At 37.2% G+C, this 20,650-nt stretch overlaps 1 protein-coding gene across 1 annotated transcript; it reads left to right on the top strand.

The window, feature by feature from the left end:
- The first annotated feature begins 11,397 nt into the window (after positions 1-11,397).
- On the top strand, positions 11,398-19,547 carry TMEM128 (transmembrane protein 128). Its single transcript, XM_054203651.1, has 5 exons — positions 11,398-11,537; positions 12,767-12,908; positions 14,813-14,974; positions 16,192-16,300; positions 17,826-19,547. Exons 1-4 carry the CDS (start codon positions 11,417-11,419, stop codon positions 16,289-16,291), a joined length of 525 nt encoding a protein of 174 aa, XP_054059626.1. The 5' UTR covers positions 11,398-11,416; the 3' UTR covers positions 16,292-16,300; positions 17,826-19,547.
- Positions 19,548-20,650: the final 1,103 nt, after the last annotated feature.

Genomic DNA, 20,650 nt, shown 5'->3' with positions numbered 1-20,650 from the left:
TACCATTTTCTTAACATGCTCGCAAACTCATCAGCTGCATGCTTCTTCCTTTTTCAAAGCGGTGAGGGCAGTTTGGATTGTTTGTTCTACACATTTAAAAATAAACATTCGCAGCAAATTTTTACCTTGGAGTGTTGCAAGTTACCTTTCACGGCTTGTGAGAGTGACAGTTTCTGCTCAAGAAAACAATCTGCAAAGAACCTGATCTATATCAGATGGAAACAAGAGTGTAAAAGAACCTTTAAAGTTATACAACAGTTCTTTTTGTTCAGAAAACCAGATACTTATTTGGTTCGTGCCATTGCAAAGTTCTGGTGTCTGGTGCTCAGGATTTACTTCAGTGATCACTACAGGCATCTCTGACACAAAGCAACAGACTAAATGTTTAGAAACACCACACGTTGGTTTAAGGCTGAAAATAAGGAATATCAAATCAACAGTACGTGGATCAGCTATATGAGTAGGATTTGACCTTGGCATTTTTTCCTAGAGTAACTTGTGATTCTTAACGGTTCAAACGGCAGACCACCCCATGGTTGTGCAGGTAGTGCCTACGTTGGTAGTAAATGTGACTTTCACACCTTATTCTTCCCTTCTCTGTGTAAAGGGCAAAGCAGCACCAGCTGCCATTCAGTTTTTTCCCAATGATCTGGCAGACATAGAGGAAATTAATGCCTCTTTATTGATGGTCAGTAGTGGGAGTATTGCAAGTGAGTCCTGTTCTAATTACAGTAGTATTACCTCATACTACTACTTATAGTAGTATTGACTTTTCCTAGTCTGTTTGCAGCGGGGGGGAGCAATATGTTTTGTAGGTATATTTTTCTTTCTGAATGTTCCTGGAAGTACTGGAGTATGGTAGATGAGTCTATGCCTCGTAATTACAGATGACTTCAAGTGCTATTCAAGTCCAACCATAGTAGCAGTACTGACATGCAGCCTGGCAGTAAAAAAAAAAAAAAAAAAGAGAGACCTCTGTGTTTTTTATTAGACAATTCATAGATTCCTCAGAGGACTGAAACTGGCTTTTGCACTTACAACAGATTCGAGCTTTAAATTACTGCTTGCAACTAATGATGTCTCGATCAGATTGAAGTTACCCTGTTCGTTACAACTCCCGATTCAGTGGTAATCATTGCAGAGGGAGGCATAATCCTTTGCAGCCTTTTCAGAATTTTTCATGAAGACAGAAAAACAGTAAGACCTAGCTAATTTCTGTTCGGTGATTAATCAGCATATTTACCAGTATTTTTTTTAAATACCATGGATCTGTTATAATGAAGTTAGGTACCTTGAATGCTCTTTTGTTTTTAAGTGGGATGTGTGTGGGTACAACCTTAAGATTTACCAAATGCAAGAGGGCAACAGTATGAACTTCCCTGATTGCATTCAGAGAAAGAGCACATAATGTTTAAAAATTATTATTCCAGACAGTGTAAGAGAACAGCAAGGCACAACCCACAGTGGTAACGTGGAAACTTGCTGAGCATCTGCTTGCAGTTTAATTAATATGTTCATTAAGCATTATCTTATCCCAGCTTCTAGGTCAAATGATTAATTTGACTGAAAAGCTCTTAACTCCTCATTTGAGTGACTTGAGTGTCACCTTAAGAACAAATGACAGGACTGAATCCATCTGTGCACGCATGGATTTGAAGAAGGAACATCTAGCTCCCAGCAATTGCTGTGATCGTGGTGGTTGTGCACACGCTGATGGCATGACTGCCATCCCTCCCTTTCGCGCTATCTTTGGTCATCAAAATTGACTCCTGCAAGCCGTTGCCACTGATGCCAAGTTTGCTGCCCACGGAAATTTATCTGACATGATCCACAACTGACGTTTTAAACACATTTGACAACAGGCACATGATGAACCAGAAAGTTAATTATCTTTGATGTAGGTTCTCAGCAGCAAAGTCAATTATTAGGGTTATGCACAGACAGCAAAGTTGTGGGTGCCTTCATCAAGCACACTACTGACCTGCTGTTCAAAAATATATAAAAAGTACAGAATATTTCAAAGAATGTCATGATGGTACTAAGTAGCCCTTTATTTTACCCTTTTTTTCTGACAGAGCAGCTGTGGTATTGGACTTTCTTTTAACAGCATGCCAGTGTACAGGCTTTGTGTTGCCATAAAGAACTTAATCTCCTGAGTTCATTTCTTTTAGCATTTGGTCATGAAACCACCAAAACAATGTCTGAGAAGTGAGTCCAGTTGTGTACATGGGGAGATCCAGCAAAATGCAGCACGCACTGCAGTCATCATAAAAAACCCCAAGCCAAACCCAACTGCAAACCAGAGACCACTGATCTGTGGCAGACCCTCAAAATGACTGGCTTACATCATTTCCACTTTTTAGTCTGATATCTTTCTAATTCTAACAGATTTTACTATTTTATTTAATATTTAGTATTTAATATTTTAGTACACAAATTGCTGTGCAGTTCAGATAACATTAATATTATGCAGGTCATTAAAATAAGACTTAAGTGTTTGGACATTAAACAAAAAAAACTGACGACCTGCACAGCACCCCTTCAAGTTCTTTACAGTACGTATTTTTAAAGCACCATCACCTTTCCCACTATTTTTTTTTCTGAGTTTTCAGGACTAAGGGGTATTGCTTAATGTCGATTCTGCAGTTTGGCAGAATCATGCAGCGGGTGAACATGCACCTTTTCTTGTGTTTTTCTCATTTGCATTTAACCAACAATAATATTCAGAATGGTACTTGCAGCTGCCACTCTAGACTCTGAGGAAAAGACGGAGCCCTTCCAAACTTTTGCAGAGGCAGAAAAGCCACTGTAAAATCAGGTAACTTAAGAAAAGGAGGTAAGGTAGCACAAGTGTCAATTCTATTTTTGCATTTCCTAGTTTAGTTGCATTAATTTATACCATTAAAGCTAGCATTTTAATGTAGTTTGTACAGTCAGATCTCAACAAAGAAAGTTCTGATTTTACTAGCAAGCGCTGGGTATTTAAGTGTTACAGTATGAAAAAAGTCATAATACTGAATATTTACTCTGTAACTACATATTTTACATTTGTTCTGTTTCAAATTGAGATGTGAAAACTGATAAAATCAATGTTAACAATTTACAGTTTTCCAGTATTCACTCAGTACCGTAACCACAGGAAATGTCTTTGTTGTAACACGGGTCAGGTTACTGAAAAATTAGTTCAAGAGAATGTTTGTATAAAGCTTCACTTAGCATTTAATACAAATTGACAAAATCATGCAGATTTTTTTTTCCGCAAATTATGTTTAGCAGTCGCTGTTAATATCAAGTCACAATAAATTGATGAGAATAGTATATATAATAATAGTTACGACAGATAATAGTAACATAGCATTACAAAATGTTCCAGAATATGTTTGTTTTGTTGATTTTCTAAACAGCATAACGTCTCTCCACAATAAAATATGCCTTATTGCTAAAACTTTCTTTTCTAAAATAATGATGTATTGAAAATTGCCTGTCTTAGTGGCAGGGGGGAGGTGGAAGTAGTATTGTAAATTAGAAAGTTGTTTAAAGCTAGTGGCTTTCTTGTTAAGTATAGCATAAGCATTTAAGTAGGGAGTTTGATCATGGAAAGAAAAAAGCTTCAAAGGACAGCTACTTATTTGTTGTGCTCAGCCCTCCACTGTACTGGTGCATTAGAGTAGTTCATTCTTCTTTCTCCCAGTGAAAACCAATCCTCCCACCTGGTGCTATAATCCGATTGCATCAGTACAATGCAGTCAGACCCCGACATGAGTAGTGGCTTATAGCTGCTGACCACAGGACACAGAGACCCAATACATGATTTCATTCGCAAACTTTTAAAGCTGTAACACTCATCCTTATTAAGGAAATAAGAGAGCAAATATTAAACTTTTTGTGAGAGATAAGCAAAAAAAGGCATATTGTTCTATACATTGAGCTGTATTCACAGGTTACAAGATATGTCAGTCAATATATTCAACATTTATCCCTTTTTTCTCCCAATTTAGCCTTTAAGAAAAAACAAGAGTAAGTCCTCTAAGTTTCTTTTCTGCTCTGTCAGCCAAGAAAAGCAACATATTGTGTTTCCCATTAGTACTTTTCCAGGAACTGTCATTTTATATTGAATTCTAAATTTCACTTGGGCTAGAGGAAGTTTTAGTAGTAACTTTTCTTTGCCCTTGTTGAGATACAATTCCTTCTGCACCTGTAACCTACTGCTTTCCTTCGCACTTGTTGAGAAGTAACTCCTTTTGCACCTGAATCCTCACACTTTTACGTTCCCACAGGGTATGGGCTTAAAAACCTTCAAGCATTTTGCTTAGGTTGGACTTTGTTTTTGCAAGACTGAAGATCACAGAGCTTAATCCTTTCTCAAACATATCCTCATTTTATTTTTTATTTATCCCTCCTTTTTTAATTTATTCTAGGAGAGTCAGAATTGTCCAGTCTTCAAATAAAGACTGTGTTTTGCCCTTCTCAAAGTGTATCTTTTGTATAGAAACTGCTCTTGCTACTCAACTCCATATCTGAGTTATAGCAGAAGTAAAATAACTGAATTCCTACAGAAGTAGTTTTATAGTCCCTGAAATTACTTGAAAGTAACATAAAAACAGAAATTGTGTCTCTGTATGCCAACCCATTAAACCTCTATTCTCAAACTTTTAGGTGGAATGCATTACTATCAAATTAGTATCAAAATCCTAATCGAGGCCTGATTACAGAGTCAAGCTCAACTCTCACATGTATTTGTTTTATTAGAAAAAAGGTGCTTCTAAACATACTGAGATCTTCCTCTCAGGCAGCATGAAATCCATCCGAAAGTATTCAGGTCACTACATCTCATTTAAATGACAAATTCAATGAAAAATAACACCAGAATTCCACCTGCATTGCAGATAGCTCAAAACATGTGATTATTACTCATTCATTCTTTTCTCTGCAGTAGCCACATAATGAACTCTCGCAATCCAGCCATTAATGTATAAATACTAAGGATGAAGTGCACTTTTCTACATTCAATTTTCTGCCCCTCTGCTGGCCTTTGATTCTTGATGATGATAAGGAATTCAAGGAGGGATACACAGCTATTGACACTGTACAGTATCCACACGTGACAAAACCTAATGTTTTTCATGGGTGATACAGGACCAGAATTTTCTCCTAGACTTTTCTTTCTTACCATTAAAGCAAATGCTTCACTTACTGAAGCCACTACTTTGTGCCTGCATTTCTGCCTTACACTTCTAAATCAATTGCCAGTATAAAAACTTTCACTCAATTGTACAGACACCTCTTACACTTAGAGCGCTTTATTAATTTTTTTTTTCATTCTACCATTTACTATTAGATATTTTATGGACTGTTTGTTCTACAATTTCCTTGTCTTACACCATGAAATATGCTTTCTCTTCCCTTCTTCAATTCTGTCTCACCTATTCTACCTTTGAAAGTTCAGCTTTTTTGGTGAACTTTCAGAACTTAAGTGGTTTCAGAGGTTAGCATTGAATAAGTTTTCTATGAGAAGAAAAAAATACAAACTCAAGTCTTAGTTCTATGTTCTTAAAGACCTGTTATGTTAAGCAGATTACCCAAAACAGCAGCAGGAATTGCAAAACTATCCTCCAGTTAAAATTTCAAATTGAGATATTGCTGAATTTAGTCTTTATATCAGCAAACATCTTTCTCTGACAGTATAGCACTCTGTCAGTGTTCCCTCTAACTCTGCTGTCCATTACAATACCAGATCAAAATATATGAAAAATTGACCCTACAGGATACATAATTGATAATGGACTGTGAAGAATGATGGTAAAGAAAACCTGCTTATAAACCTGAATGAGGTGTGTGAGAGTTTTGTTTCATGTTTGTTTTTTTCAGAACTCCACAGAAAAATTTCTCCAAGCAAACAGCATGAGCTGAATTCCACACTATATACATCAGTGAGATGCATATAGCATGTTCCTATGCTGAATACGTTATGAAAATTACCTGTACTTTCCAATCCTGTAACAGTGAGGTTCATGTGCCCAAGACACTTTGTCTCTGCTTCATTACAGCAGTCAAATCACAGGCAGTGGGGACACCAGACCATCTCCAAAACAATAGTTAATATGCTACCACAGCCTAAAAGAATGCTAACCTCTATCAATAGAGAAATAAAGTGTCATGCCGAAGGAGAGCAATACTCCTGCACAGCAAATGTTCAATGAATAATGAACTTGAATGCCCACTCCCACAATTGGTAGTCTTTCCCATGTGAATTAGATCTGTGATCTTCATTATTCCAAAAAAAACCCCAAAACTTTAGGATGTTCCTAAATGTCCTAAGTATTAAATTCTTGTCATATTGTTAAAGACGCACCGTTGCACAGACTTTTTCCTCAGTGAGGAAATCAGTTTCAGTAATTCCCAAGCGTTTCCTTTCCCATCCTCCCACATCTGGCCATTTGCTTTTGCCTCTCCGCCACCTCCGCCACCCCCGCATTTTTGCAGGCTTTTAAAACCAGATCAAATTCTCAAACTGAGAGGTATTATATACCACTACTGGGGATTGAGCAGTCAAGAACAATCATAGCTGAAGTATTGCTGCCAAATGCTTTGTATCATTAAACTGTAGTCTTAGGAAAACATTTTGAGAGCCATTGTACTCCCTAAGAAAGTACACATAGTTAAGTGAAACTAAACTCAACAAATGATTTAGGAGAGAGAGTAGGAAGATTTACTTAGCAACTTCTAGGAGAATGGTTTGTCCAGATTTATTTAATGTGTTTTGTTGTTTACACGTTTGAAGATCCAAGCTGAAATTAACAGCGTTTGCATTTTATATTCCTAATGCTGATCATAGCAAAAGGCAAGAGTCAAACTTTGAAGCTACCCAACATTTTTAATTGGAAAATTGAGGGTGTTGAAATGGTCTTCCATCAAATAGATACTTCAGATTAAATAATGTTCTGGACCAGCCACTTTTTTGTAATTGGCAGACAATTTAAAGGTGAAGAATAATATACCTAGATAAATCAGATGACATTATGTGGTGCATTTTTTTTCTGTTCTCTTAGATGTCCTCTTCACCTTGTTAACTGCCTTTATCTTTTCTGCTTTCTTTTCCTTTATGAAGTTCAAATGCTTGCATGCTTATATATAGTGCATTCTTGGTATCAAACACGCTATTATATGTATTGTTTCCTTCCTAAAGGGTCAATTCAGGGCTGCACTGTAACTTAATACTCGCATGAGAATTCAACTTGAGTTCAATAGTTTGTGTATGTACCACATTCAGAGTTGATTGAGTTTTAAACTTTAGTTGTTCTTCAGATCTGCATTGTTATTCATACCAAGTGCTTTTAAGTCCTTTGATGATTTTTTTTTCCCATTGTACTGAATTTAAAATAATTAAAAGAATGCTAGATGAAAGCAAGCGAACTGTAGTACTATTTGAAGGCTTTTTTCCTACCTGCATGAGTTAGACAATGTATTTACTTTTTCACTCATTGTATGAGAGGATGTGCAATGCTTTACTCCAAGAACAACGTTCAGGAAGGATGGAGAACCTCTACTCATCCAATCCTTTTACTCCTGATAGTGGAAGATGAGCAGCAGATTACTACTCACTTTATTATTACTTAGTTCCTGAACGGAAAGCAGAGTATATGGCACAATTGTTCCCCAAAATTAAGACTATGCCTACACTGTAGCCAAACTCCTTCAGTTAAAAATGAACATATGGAGAGAGAAGCCAGACCTACTTAGATACAAAATTAAGAAAATTCCAGTCAGGTCTCTGTGAACAGATAACATTTGGGCTAATTTAGCCATTGATTTCTGTAATGGGGAAAAAGTTACGAATATTTGCTAGAATACTAGAAAACTAATTTGACTTTCTAGAAGTGTAACTGGGAAGTCTAATTCTAAAATTTATATGTACTCAGTCAAGGAATATAAAAAGCTACCACTTGTGTTTGTCTTTAAGGGTTATCTGTAAATCAACATAGAACCAACTAATCAGTAAATAGCAAATACTCAGCAAGTAACAAGAAAATGAATTTCAAAATATCTAACTAGATTGCAAAATTCAACTTTCACTTAAAACTGCAAAACCTGAATATTTAAAAACATTCAAATAACTTACAAAGCATTCTTCTCTATTTAAAAGAAAAAAAAATGCACAGGCGTTGAAGTCAGTTTCTGAAAATGTGGGAAGAATTCACGTTACACAAGGGACCAGGAATACAGCTGACAAAAAAATTGCTGCCAACTCTACTCTTTGTACATTTCTTTCACAGAATCTGCAAATTCACAAATTGCTTTCCCAGAGAGTTAACTAAATTTATCAGATCAAGCACCACATTTTAAAATACTGCCTAATATTTCTGCAGGGATTCTTAAACTTTAACTTGCAAGAATTAATTATCCATAACAGGCCTGTTGTTTAGATGCTTTGTTAATTATGTTGTTCACTTTGTAACAGTTTCAATTCAGCTCCTGATCGCTATCTACTCTTCAACAGATTAATAATTTCTGAATCAGAGAAGCTCTGTGAAAAGATCACAGAAAACATCTCAGCTCTACAAACACCGAACATGAGCAGTCTCGGTTAAGGTCAATAGTGAGTCAGGGAAGGGAAGGTCTTATTTCATCTCTTTGCACAATACCTACTCTGTAGGTAAACAGGAGTCTTCAGTTTAACAACACTAACAGACCTTAACCTTTTCAGGCATATATCTTTATTTAATTGCTACGTTTAAATCAAAGATATTTCCTGTGAATAGCTTTTGCAAAGAAAGTACATGAAGATATCCTTTGTTTCTTATTTGAATCACTAGCATGAAAGTGAAGGCTGAGGTAATCATTTCACTCAAAGGAAATAAAACAAAGAAACCTCTATTTCATTGCTAATAAAGCAGAGCTCAGGGGCTTCCACAAGCTGTTAACTTCAAAATATTCAACCAAACTACATAAAAAATAATCACTGTAGTCACTAAGGACTATAATGTGGTTGGCCCTTACGTGAGACATGTTCTAAGGCTGGGAAAGACAATTTCTACTCACTGTGACAGGGCTCATGTGAATTTCAGATGTAGAAGGCCCAGCTTCCTGCAGAAAAAAAAAATAAAAATTTGTTCCATTCCTTTTAGGCTGAATTTACTCAAAACTCAATGCACAGTAAAAAAGAATAACCAGAACCCTTGCTTCCCTTGTCCCAGAACCTCGCTCATTTATAAAACAGATGATAGGACGTTTAGGAATATATAGTCTTTTTTTTTTTTTTCCTGATAAATTACTGCTAGCAGCCTCTTTGCTGAAAAGATAACATCTCCAGGTAGGTTATACAACACAGGGTATCTACATATCAGGTTACATGACAAATGAAGAGCAGTGCTATTTTTCTTCTAACTGTAGAATGCACAGATTAAATCAGATTCTCCATTGCTTCAGCACCTACAGTTCAAACCAAATGTAAGAAATAATTGTGGTAATTAAATACATTGAAAAAACTTAGTCTTATGTACTTCCAAGGTGCATCATTACACTAATTAAACCGATGGAAGTCTACTGAGTTAAACCTGCTAAAACATTGTATGAATTAGGCTATATATGCAGAAGATCTATTACTTTATTAATACTTATCCCGTTTTTTTCCCACCCACTTAAAGGGGCATTTGATAAGGTCGTTATTTACCCAACAGGTTTAGAACTGCTTAAAAACAGTGCAAGTCAGAGCAACTCCAGCTTGTACCCTATCTAGCTTCTACCGGTTAGTTCCTACCCTTATGATGGCCTGACATTTTTTAGGGTTTATTGATAAAATACATAATTATTTATCCACAGCCTACATTCCATTCTTTCTGATTTTCCTGTTTTCTCAACAAGACTTTTATGTTGATAAGTGCCATACAACATGCAGAGAATACATGTGGAAAGTGAAAATTTGACATATTTCTCATATTCACTGTTTTCATGCAAAATACTCAGTTTACGTTCTAAAATAGAAAAGTATAATCGGGTAATTAAACATTTGGTTTTTTTAACTTTAATCTATATACAGCTAGGACTATAAATTTGCTTTCGGTAAGTAAACCTCACAGACTAAAATTATTTTTTTCTTCAATCTACCTTATAAGAAGAGCTTTTATTGAATATTTCTATACTTAATCACAGGGTAAAGTTACCTGTAACAGGTGCCATATCGGACAGGTACTTCCATTCTGTAGTCAGTATGATTTTTTATTAGGGGCCTTATTAGGGACATTATGCCACACGTGATTTTATCTAAGAAAGCACAGAATTTAAGTACCACACATACCATCTAATTAGCCTAATAAATCATTACAAACATAGAAACAAATTTTAAAAGCCATGTTACTTATTCAGTGAACACACCCCAAAACATACAGTACATATAGAATCATTTCAGTTGGAAGGGACTCGAAGATTGTCTAACCATCAACATAACACTGCCAAAACCATCACTAAACCATGTCCCTAAGCACCACATCTACCCATCTTTTAAATACCTCCGTGGATGGTGACTCAACCACTTCCCTGGGCAGCCTGTTAAATATATATTCACAATATTCTTATTAATGACCACACCTAAGATTAATCTGTCAATACAATTTAGTAGCTTTGAGTTTGTCCATGTGAATAAACAAGAAATCAATAATAATGTAGTAAATTTCAAGGTTTTGTTTGCAGAAATATGCGGAGGTGACTTCAAATCTAGTTATGCAGAATTTAGCTACAGAACTGAAACAATTTACCATTTTATTAGCTTATTTAACTTTTATTCAGTTTGCCTTGTAAAGATGGCTATTTTCAGTTTTAAGTTGCAGCATCCAGTATTACAGGATTCCTACGGCTCTTGAAACCTCTCTGAGCTTTCCTCTGTTCCATCTAAACCACTGCTCAGTTGTCACAGAATCCAGATTTTCCCATCTGTCCTTAAGAGCACGTTTTGCAAAATGTGATGAGCAAAATATTTATATGCGCCCAGTTTTTCCCTATTTTTATTAATTATTTTGACAAAACAAACCTCACTTCTGCACTTGGATTTGCATCACACCGCTCACTGTTTTCAATGGGGATTAGCACGATTTATGATACTGTTGATTTATAATGCGTCGCTGGGCCATTAACAGGATCATCACTTGCGCCAGCCGTGCTCCTGCAGCGCCCTCCGCCCCACTCCGGCCCCGGCAGCCAGGCACCGCCGCGGGGCCCAGCCGCTCCGACTCGCCTTCCGACCGACCACGGGCTCGCCCAGCCTACGACCAGCCACAGCGGCCCTGATCGCTGGGACACGGTCCTTCCGGCTGCCCCCCTCCCTCTGCCCCCTCACACGGGCCCGCCTCCCCTCACGCCAACGGCCGTAACGGCCGCCGCGCTTCCCGCCCCCGCGCTGGCGTCACTGCCGGAGCGGCGCAAGATGGAGGCCGGCGCAAGCGGCGGGGAGCCGCTCCCAAGGCTCAGGCGCCCTTTGAGGCGAGGGGCAGAGCCCCGCGACCCGCCACTGCCGCAGCCGCCTTTGGGGGGCGGCGGGACGGCCGGTGGGTGGTGCTGGGGGCGCGGGGGCCCCGCCGGGAGGGGAGGAGAGCGGAGCCGGGCGGTGTGACAGAAGTGCCCGGGCCGGGGGCGGTGACAGGCAGCACCTGCCGCAGCGCTGCCGCCAGAGTGGGGAAGGGGACGGAGCGTGGTCACAGTAGGAGTGAGGGGGCTCCTCGGTAAAGGGTCCGGTGGGATACTGCCTGCTTGCGGCCAGCACCTCTTCCCTCAGGCGTCAGCGCCTAACAGCGAGTTGGACGCGAGAAGGGAGACGTGAGTTGTGTAAAGGACTCGTGAGCACGCATTTCTTGGTGGGGGTGAAGTTGCTTAAATGCCCTAGACCCAAGCTGCAGTACATGAGGATGAATCCAGGAAATAAAAAATAAAAATGCCTGTAAGCTCCAGCAGACCTGTTAGCACACTCAGCTGGTGATAATAATGCCTGTGGAGGAGCCAGCATACATTACACTGCTGGAGGCACACACGCCACCAATAACTTACAGTGATGAAGTTCAAAATATGAGACATGGAAGCCACCTTTGACACCTTTTTTGACAGTGTGCATAAATACTGAGTGTGTTAGTTGGTTACTGTCATGCACAAAAATATGCTTTCTAACCTGCTTGCTCTGTTGTCTTGCTTTCTCTAAATGTGTGGTGATGAGGGAAAAAAGAAAAGATACTTTCCTGCATAATGATAGTTTTAGTTTACCTGCTGAAGGTATGCAGCATGAATCATAGCAGCTCCTGAAACTGAGTATCTCTAGTGAAATAACTGCAGTTGAGTACAGGAAAATTATATATGTCTGAAATCAGTTTGCAAATACTAAAATTAACAAAAAAGGATACAAATAAATTAGTAATTGGAAATATCAGTGTGACTTTCTATATGCTAGATTAATAAAAATGCTTTAACACCAGAAGGTTTTTAATTAAATAACCCTTACAAAATCTAGTCAGCTGTTAATTTCCGAAAAGGGTACCCAGACACAGTACGTGCTGATTGTTACTGCTTTATCATTTTATCAAAGGGTACCTTGCTTAGTCTATATTATTTCAGTAAATGTGCAGAGCTTTTTAGAATACTTCCTCTGTAATAAAAAGTGTATTATACTGAGTATAATAATCTACAAAGATAAATGAATTATAAGGATAAAGCATCGTGTTTTACGTAACTATAATCATACTCCATGTAATGACTGGCTTTAGTGCTATAATTATGTTCTTATTTACAGAAGAGTCTACAGCTGTAGAGAAGAAGAGGAAGCCTCTTAGCAGACTGAATATTCATTCTGCATTCTGGATTTTGGCATCGATTGCTGTGACATACTACTTTGATTTTTTTAAAACTGTTAAAGAAACTGCTCAAGCAGATAGGTAAGGTATCTTTTCTAACAAAGAAAGTTGTGTTTTCGTCTTGCAGTGATATTCAGTTTGTTACATCTGAACACTGTTTTAAATCTTGGATAAACAAGATCTACAGTAAGAACAGAGAAAGCTGGGAGTCTTCAGCTTGGAGAAAAGAAGGTTCATAGGGATCTTATCAATGTACATAAATACCTGAAGGGAGAGTGCACAGGAGGCAGAGCTAAGCTTTTTTCAGTGGTGCCCAGTGATAGGACCAGAGGCAATGGGCACAAACTGAAACATGGGAGGTTTCCCCTGAACATCAGAAAATGCTTTTTTGCTGTGAGGGTGACCGTGCCCTGGCACAGGTTGCCCAGGGAGGTACGGAGTCTCTGTCCTTGGAGATACTCAAAAGTCATCTGGACGTGGTCCTGGGCAACTGGCTCTTGAGCAGGGAGGTTGGACCAGATGATTACCTAATTTTTAAGTAAATACAATGCTGAAAATTTTGCTGTAATTATTTTTTTTCTATAGGCTCTTTTGAGCCATCTGTGTATATGCAAAATTTGTTCTAATAGCAGGATGTTTTAATATTGTACCTTCAAGTTTACACTTAAGTACAAGAAATTGCTGCCTGTTTTCTTGAAAATGTTGGGGTTTTGATTTTATTTTAATCAAAAAAAGCTGAAATTTATCTTTAAATGTCAAAACGAGGTTAATTTTTCTAGAAGTTCTCTAGACTTCTTTGAGTAGATCAGCAAAAGATTAGTGAAATTTACTTCTATGAAGTAAATTCTATTTCTTTTCTATTAAATTATTTTAAATGGATTGATGGGTGTTAAATATTTTTAGATAGCTTCACCTGGAAGTGCTTTTAAAACTCTCATTGTCATTATTGTATCGGTACGTGGAAGCTGAACAGGGCCTCGCTCTGTGCTGTGAGATTCTCTGGAGCTGCTCTGCCAAGCTGGTCTGGATATGCTGTACATCCAGTTGGCTATGGCTACAAACTAGTGACTCCAGGATATGATCAAAGTTTTGGGTGGCCCCATCTGTTCCCTGTAGGACACTGTCTTCCTGCATTGTTTGTTTAGGTAGACTATGGCAACTGCTGTCTTAATGCAGATTTCTTAATTGGTGGTATTGAGGTACCAAAATAGCATATGGTATTTGCTGTACAATACCAGGGCAAATGTTACCTGAGTAGGAAGATACTTGATTACCCTTTGTAATTTAGTAATCAAACTATTGTAATAAGAATTCACTTTTAAAAATTTTTATTTGCTAAATACACATTCAGTATAAGATTTTATTTAAGTGCACCTTCCTCCCAAGTTGTCTCTCCTGTCTTACTCTTGAAGTATGTCCGCAAAGAGGCTCAAAAGTGTGTCTACCTAAATAATTGCAAATGCTGTGTTTTCTTCATTCTGAGTTTGAAATCCTGGATTTCTCTATGGTTTTCTTCAGCTGCTATAAAGAAAAATCTTCATGCTTCTTGTCTGTTAAATTTGAGAGTTCATAAACTCGAAATCTTATTAAAGCTTTTCTGCAACATTTCTCTTGCACAAAAATCAGTAGTCTAATTTATAGTGAGTTGCAGCAGAGCCTATTTTATTTCATTACCAACAAAGTATTTTTTGTGTGGTAGTATAGTAGATCACTGACAAGGTCTGTTGCGTTGCATGCTCAAAATATTTGAGGGAAAAATAAATGATGGGACTGATACATTGCAAAATTAAACTCAAGTAGGTATGTATATTAGACAGCTTTAAAAGGGCAAAAGTGTTTTGTAAAAGTAATTTAAGAAAAAAATGACAGGATCTCCAGGTTGATCTGTCTAATTAACAGGTATTGTCTGTTCTGTCTCTAGACTAGAATGAAGATTAATGGGCGAACTGCAATGTGACTGTGCTTAATGTGTGTTCTCCCCACAGCTGGTGGTTTGCCTCTGGCAGTTGTTTATTGGCTGTGTGTTTATCTGTTGCCTTTTACTGCATACTCTATCTTGAGTGGTATTGTGGAATTGAGGACTATGATGCACAGTATCCAGCATTGATACCTATCACAACAGCTACCTTTATTGCAGCAGCAATTTGGTAAGCTCGAACACTGTGTACAAACTTCTGCTAAACCTGTGCAAGTCTGACTGTGTTAATGGGCTCATTTTATAAAAAGTGTAATTTCTCTAATTTTACTAAGTGTAATGGTGACAAGACCAGTTCTACATAATGTAATTTCTTCCACTTTCAACATTCATCCACAAAGCAAGAGTTGCAACTCTCGAAACTGTGTATTAAGTGTACGTGTAGACATACTGGATCTTTTCTGTCTTGAAAATCGAAGTCATTAGCTTTGTTAATGTAAATTGCTCATCACCTCTGACAACTGTGAGGTTCAAAAATTAAGACAGAAGTGTATTCTCTAGCTGAGAAAAAGTTATGCCTGATCAGTTTCTAATATAGAGTTCTTCTTTATCAAACAATCTACAAATATCAAACATATACTGAAATGTATACTTCTAACTATTGTTATATGAGCTTTAAGGGTTTATATCTTGTCAGAGAATGGTACTTTTAGTAAGAGCTACTTTATGAGATTATAGGAGTCAGAATTAAGTGAATTTGCATGTGAATGAAAAAATTATATATGTGTGTGCATGTATGTGTATTTATTTGATCTCTGCATGAAAGCTGGTTCTCTTTAAGTTTAGGTGTTGTATCTGAATAACATCAGTCAGTATTTGTTACAATGCTGGGGAAAAAAGGAAGACTGAAGAAGATAAAGGTTCCCTATAGTTTAGAATTAGTCAAATCTATGGTCCTTGTAATTCAGTTGTAAAATAAGTTGGTTTTCCCCCTTTCTCTTCAGTTCTAGCCTTAATTTGTACTTCTAGCCAACTCAAATCTGCTTAGCTAGAAGTACAAATTAAGGCTTTTCTCGGTTGCTATGTATGCCCATGGAAAAATCAAGAGTAGTTAATTTTCAGGTGCTTCATATACAGGGATTCTGAAAGCAAAAGGTATCTTTACCCTTGATGGCACTGAGTGGTCTTGCTCAGTGTAAAATCTGCATCAGCTACTGAAAGCTCTAGGATGAGTTGTCAGTAAATAAACAGTAAACTAAACTATCAATTTAATAAGTAGGTGCTGGGGTCTTTTTGTTTTGTTTTCTCTCAAGTCATAAAGAAACAAGTATTTTTCCAAGTTCAGTAATTCAAATCTCATTTCTTCTTGTGCCATGTTTTCTTTGCATGGCTGGTATTTCCATAGTATGACAATTGAACTTACCAAAAACTTCCTGCTTTTGTTTCCAGTTTCAACATTGCCTTGTGGCCTGTCTGGTCATTCATGACACCTTTGTTGCTCTTCATTCAGTTTATGGGTGTTGTGATGCTTGTGTCACTCCTGGGATAAGTCCTTCAGGTAATTGTTTAAGCATATAAAAATATTGATCTTGTTGTATGAACTGCTTTGTTAGATATTTGAGGATTGTAAGACCGTTAAAGGATTCCTCCTCTATGTTTTGTGTATGCTTTTAGAATGTTGACACTTTGTGGCATATAGAATAACTGGATAACATGGAAGTATCCTAAGGGGGAAGAATACCCTTTTTCTCTTCTCCAAGATTCCATTCTAGAGTGAAAAGAAGCTATTAGAATGGATGGTTTTGGGGAGTACATGCCAAATACCTGCAGCTTTTACTGAAACTGGGCAAACTTCTTAGGGAAGTTGCTTGACCTGATAGTAAAGGGGAGAAGCTATTAACAGACATATGCAACTGTCTTCTTTATTTTATTTTTCTTTTTAAATTCTTTAAGTATGCTGTTTTCATTTTCTGTGATGAACAGTCCAGATCAACCTGATATCTGGAAAACTGCCAGATATCAGAAGTTCCCTAAAAAACAAGTGTTCAAAGGCAAAACCTTTGAGAAATTCATTCTCAATAACTGCCACATTGAAAAGGGGTTCTCACATCTTTTGTTAGGATTCAAGTGAATTCTGTGAAATTGGAAAAGCTTAATCAGGAAGACATCAAAGACTGCTCGGTAAACAGAGTAAGGGATGTCCCCTGTATCACAGGTCTCTACATCATCCGGTAAAGTGATGCCCTCAGCGGGACTTGTTTGGTGTATTTCCTTCTCAAGGGAATGTGTGGAAGCCTGTTTGGTTTTGCTTGCCATCACAAATCCTTCCACTGAGGAAGTTCTCCAGCATTTTCATGAATGCAGCAAGAAAAATGGGACAGTGCTGGATTTTGAGTGTAGCCTCTTGTAGCACCAGAGTTGTAGGCAAAAAATATTCAATGGCTGGGACAGCAAAACACAGCTTTGTTTGCATAAACAAACTGAAACTAGTGTTGCATTTTCCCCCCTAATTTCTAGGTATCAAGAAACCTGTTTTTTTTTTAAGGAGGTAATTAACTTAGGTCATACTCTGACAACACCTATAGACTTCTGAAAAATACTTACTTCAGAACCTTTTTACTGTATTATGGAAGCTTCAGTCGCACTGGTTAATGCAAACTTCTTCAAACCATGTTTGTTCATTCTGTCATGAGCTATGTTCTATCTGAGCACTGGAAGGATGTGAGGAAAGGACCTAATTCAGTGTATTAGATTGTATTAACAGACTAAAACAACCATTGTGCATTAATTTGTACTTAGAAAGTAAGAAGTACGAGTGAATTACAGATATCCTGAACAGTTGAACCTTATGAAAACATTCTGTTTCTCTTTATGAACAGACAAGTAAGTTCTGTTATACATAATTTATTAATTCTGTATTAGACCAAATAATTATTGGCCTAATAATTAGGGCCAAGTTATTACCTGGTGATGCAATATCATTAACTAATCAGTATCAAATTAGTACAAGATAAAGCTTGTGCAGTATATACAACCGTACAGCGTTTTTGTTAAAGTTGGATTTGTTTTTTCTTTTCTTTCAGCTTCCTGTGAAGGACTCAAGTAACTTTTATCCTTCAAAGTAGATGTCACTTCTGTTACATTCCAGTACTTTTATTATTTCTAATACTGCTTGTTTGCTGTAACTGATACCATAATTCTTATACTACCCGATTTATAAATCGAATGGACATTTGGTGTCTGCGGAAAAGCAACTGATTAGTGAATAATTGAAAAATACATGGTTTTTACCCCTTTTAGTAACATAAAACATTTAATTACTGCTTTCTAAAGCTTTTAGTCATGTTTCGGTATTAAGCAGATGGGTAATAAGTCAGTTATATAGTCCTAAATCCTATTTTGGGACTCCAGAGGTCACCTAGTTCAATTTCCCGCTCAAAGCAGGTTGGTTTGAAGGTAATTACTGCTTAATTCAAGTGTTGTGGGTTTTTAATACTATGTTCTTTCCATTTGAATTGACAGCTAAAATATTGTTATCTGGAATCTGTGTTTGTACTTGTAAACTTACTCATAGATCACACAGGAGACATTTCTTGACCTATTAAATTTCTAATATTATGTGTGTTGTCATGTAGGAAATATTTTATTACCTAATCTCTTGACTTCAGATCTGCTACTGTTTGAAATAAGATAGGGATCAGAGTCAGGGCCTAGAAAACTGGTTGACGTTTACATCACTGTTAATTTGGCAGTGCCATCAATGAAAGAAATAAATTCTACTTGTGCTGATATAGTTTGTCCACAGCCAAAGATAGATGATCAAGCTGTGAATAACAACTGTATGAACCATATTAACACTACACAAGAAATCAAGAGCACAAAGTAAATTCTTTTGATATATGCACTATTTTTCAGTATTCAGGATGTTATTCTGTAAATTAACTTTTCATTCTCAGCAGTGCCTGTTAATGAAGTTGCCATTTTTCTTCCTCAGCAATAAAGAGGCTGATACTAACTTAAATGCCATTAGTCATACACAGTTGGGAAAATAAAATAACTTTGTATGTCTGTTCACTTTGGCTGAGATGCCTAAGTATCTGGAAACCTCTGCAGCATCTAGTTGATAGACCATTTTATATAGATCCTTGTGTTAAATACTTTCACACCCAGACCTTTTGGAAGATAGGAGAATGTAGAAGCTGGGTATTGCAACTTGTTAAAATTTACTCCTTGTGACTATTGCTTGAAGTCTGGGCTGTTAGAGGAGAGTGTTTTCTTCATTCCGACTTTCAAATTCACACAATTGCTGAGTACACAATACATGGAATGTTTAGTAATGAAAAAGGAAGACGTCTTAAACCGCTACAGTTTCATTAAGGAAAAATGTTGCTGTTGGTATGCAATACAAAGGATCAGTCAAATGAAAATAAAATACATTTAGCACTACTGTTAAGTAGCTTGTAGAGTAAGTTAACAGCTTGATTTGTTTAAATGTAATATTTAAGTTTTCCAAAACCAGTTGCTCTTCACATCCTTAAAGGGCAAGTTGCTTATCTTCAGGTCTTCATCTTTTACCAAATTTTAACAATTTTGCATCTGCATACAGAGGTACATTTGAGTAACTTTGTTTGTTATATTTAAATGCACTGTTGCTCAGGGATGGTAATTATCACTGTATTTTTATTTGTCAACTATATAAACGCTCCAGGTGTTTTCAGTTGCCTTGTACTGTAGAATTAAAATTTGCTACATGTTTTTTCAGATTTATTCTTCTGGACATCTTAATAAACTTTGTACAAAAATGATCAGTTATTGTTCAGTACTAATTGTTTAACAGTCTTGGGGACTGTCAGCCCATTGTTTTGCCTACAAAATAGATGTTCATGTAGATTTTAAATACTGTACATGACTTGGAGTATGTTTGTCTTTAATAACCTCTCAGCTGGGTTTATTGAAGGTGTAATACCATTCTGTTCGCCTTCGGAGAGCTATTTGCCCTCTGACTACTTTGATGTCTTTTTCTGAAGATCCCAGGTAGATATACTCACTGCCCAAAAGTTTGCAAAGTCTTTCAGTAGCAGCTATGACTATCCAATGCAATACTTATTCAGTTACAAGCTCAAAAGGAAGCAGTGGCGAATCTGGTAAGAATGTAAAACAATTTTTGCTGTAATTAGCAGTCTGACGAAATGGTGTTGCCACTTCCAGTTCTGTGAACTCCTTGCTTTTGTTATTTTCCTTACCACCAAATAAAGAACTAAGGGCAAGAGATTAGAAAGAGGTATCTTAACAGTTTCCTGAAAACAATTATCAAATGGTCAAAATCCCTACCTCTACCAACGCTTGAATATATTAGTTGGCTACAGAGCACCACAGGTATTGTCTGTGTCCACATACATCAATTTCCCTTCAGGAGATTGTGTACCAGCACCAAAGAGCTTCTCTTCACAGGTGACAAGGGATGCTCTGGAATAATCTTGAAATAAAATAGTCCAGGCAGTGAAGATTATTTATCATAGTTACCCATAGAAGCTCTGTAAAATGAAAGCATCTTCCGTAGTTATTCTTTAAAGGTTACACTACATAAGAGAAAAGTAGGACTTGGCATTTCCATAAACTTCAGATAGCGATGGATGTCGCTCTGAGCTAGAGGTGATTGAAGCCTTAACTGTTTGATGAGTTACGTTTTTTATTTATACTGCTGTTATGGGCCAGGCAGAAATACAGGGCTAGCTTTCAGTTAACTGCATTTTTCAGAAGGGAAATTTGTAGGTGGCTTTAAATACCTGTTTCTTGAGAATGGGCCAAAATGAATAGTTCCTTATGCTTACCTAAATAGGGGATTGTACAGAATTCACTCATTCCACCCTTCTGCCATTTTGTCCTCTTTCCCTGTTCTTTAAAAGGA

The sequence above is a fragment of the Rissa tridactyla genome, chromosome 5 (genome assembly GCF_028500815.1).
Source record: "Rissa tridactyla isolate bRisTri1 chromosome 5, bRisTri1.patW.cur.20221130, whole genome shotgun sequence".
In the NCBI taxonomy this organism is placed as follows: Eukaryota; Metazoa; Chordata; class Aves; order Charadriiformes; family Laridae; genus Rissa; species Rissa tridactyla.
Note: the sequence above shows the minus strand (reverse complement) of the source record. Positions and strands in the feature narration are given on the sequence as shown.

What these genes read in the sequence shown, in the direction of transcription:
- TMEM128 (XM_054203651.1), top strand. Translation starts at nt 11,417, where the DNA reads ATGGAGGCCGGCGCAAGCGGCGGGGAGCCGCTCCCAAGGCTCAGGCGC. An exon ending in GGGGGGCGGCGGGACGGCCG is followed by an intron (nt 11,538 to 12,766) that starts GTGGGTGGTGCT and finishes TCTTATTTACAG; the next exon opens with AAGAGTCTACAGCTGTAGAG. An exon ending in GAAACTGCTCAAGCAGATAG is followed by an intron (nt 12,909 to 14,812) that starts GTAAGGTATCTT and finishes TTCTCCCCACAG; the next exon opens with CTGGTGGTTTGCCTCTGGCA.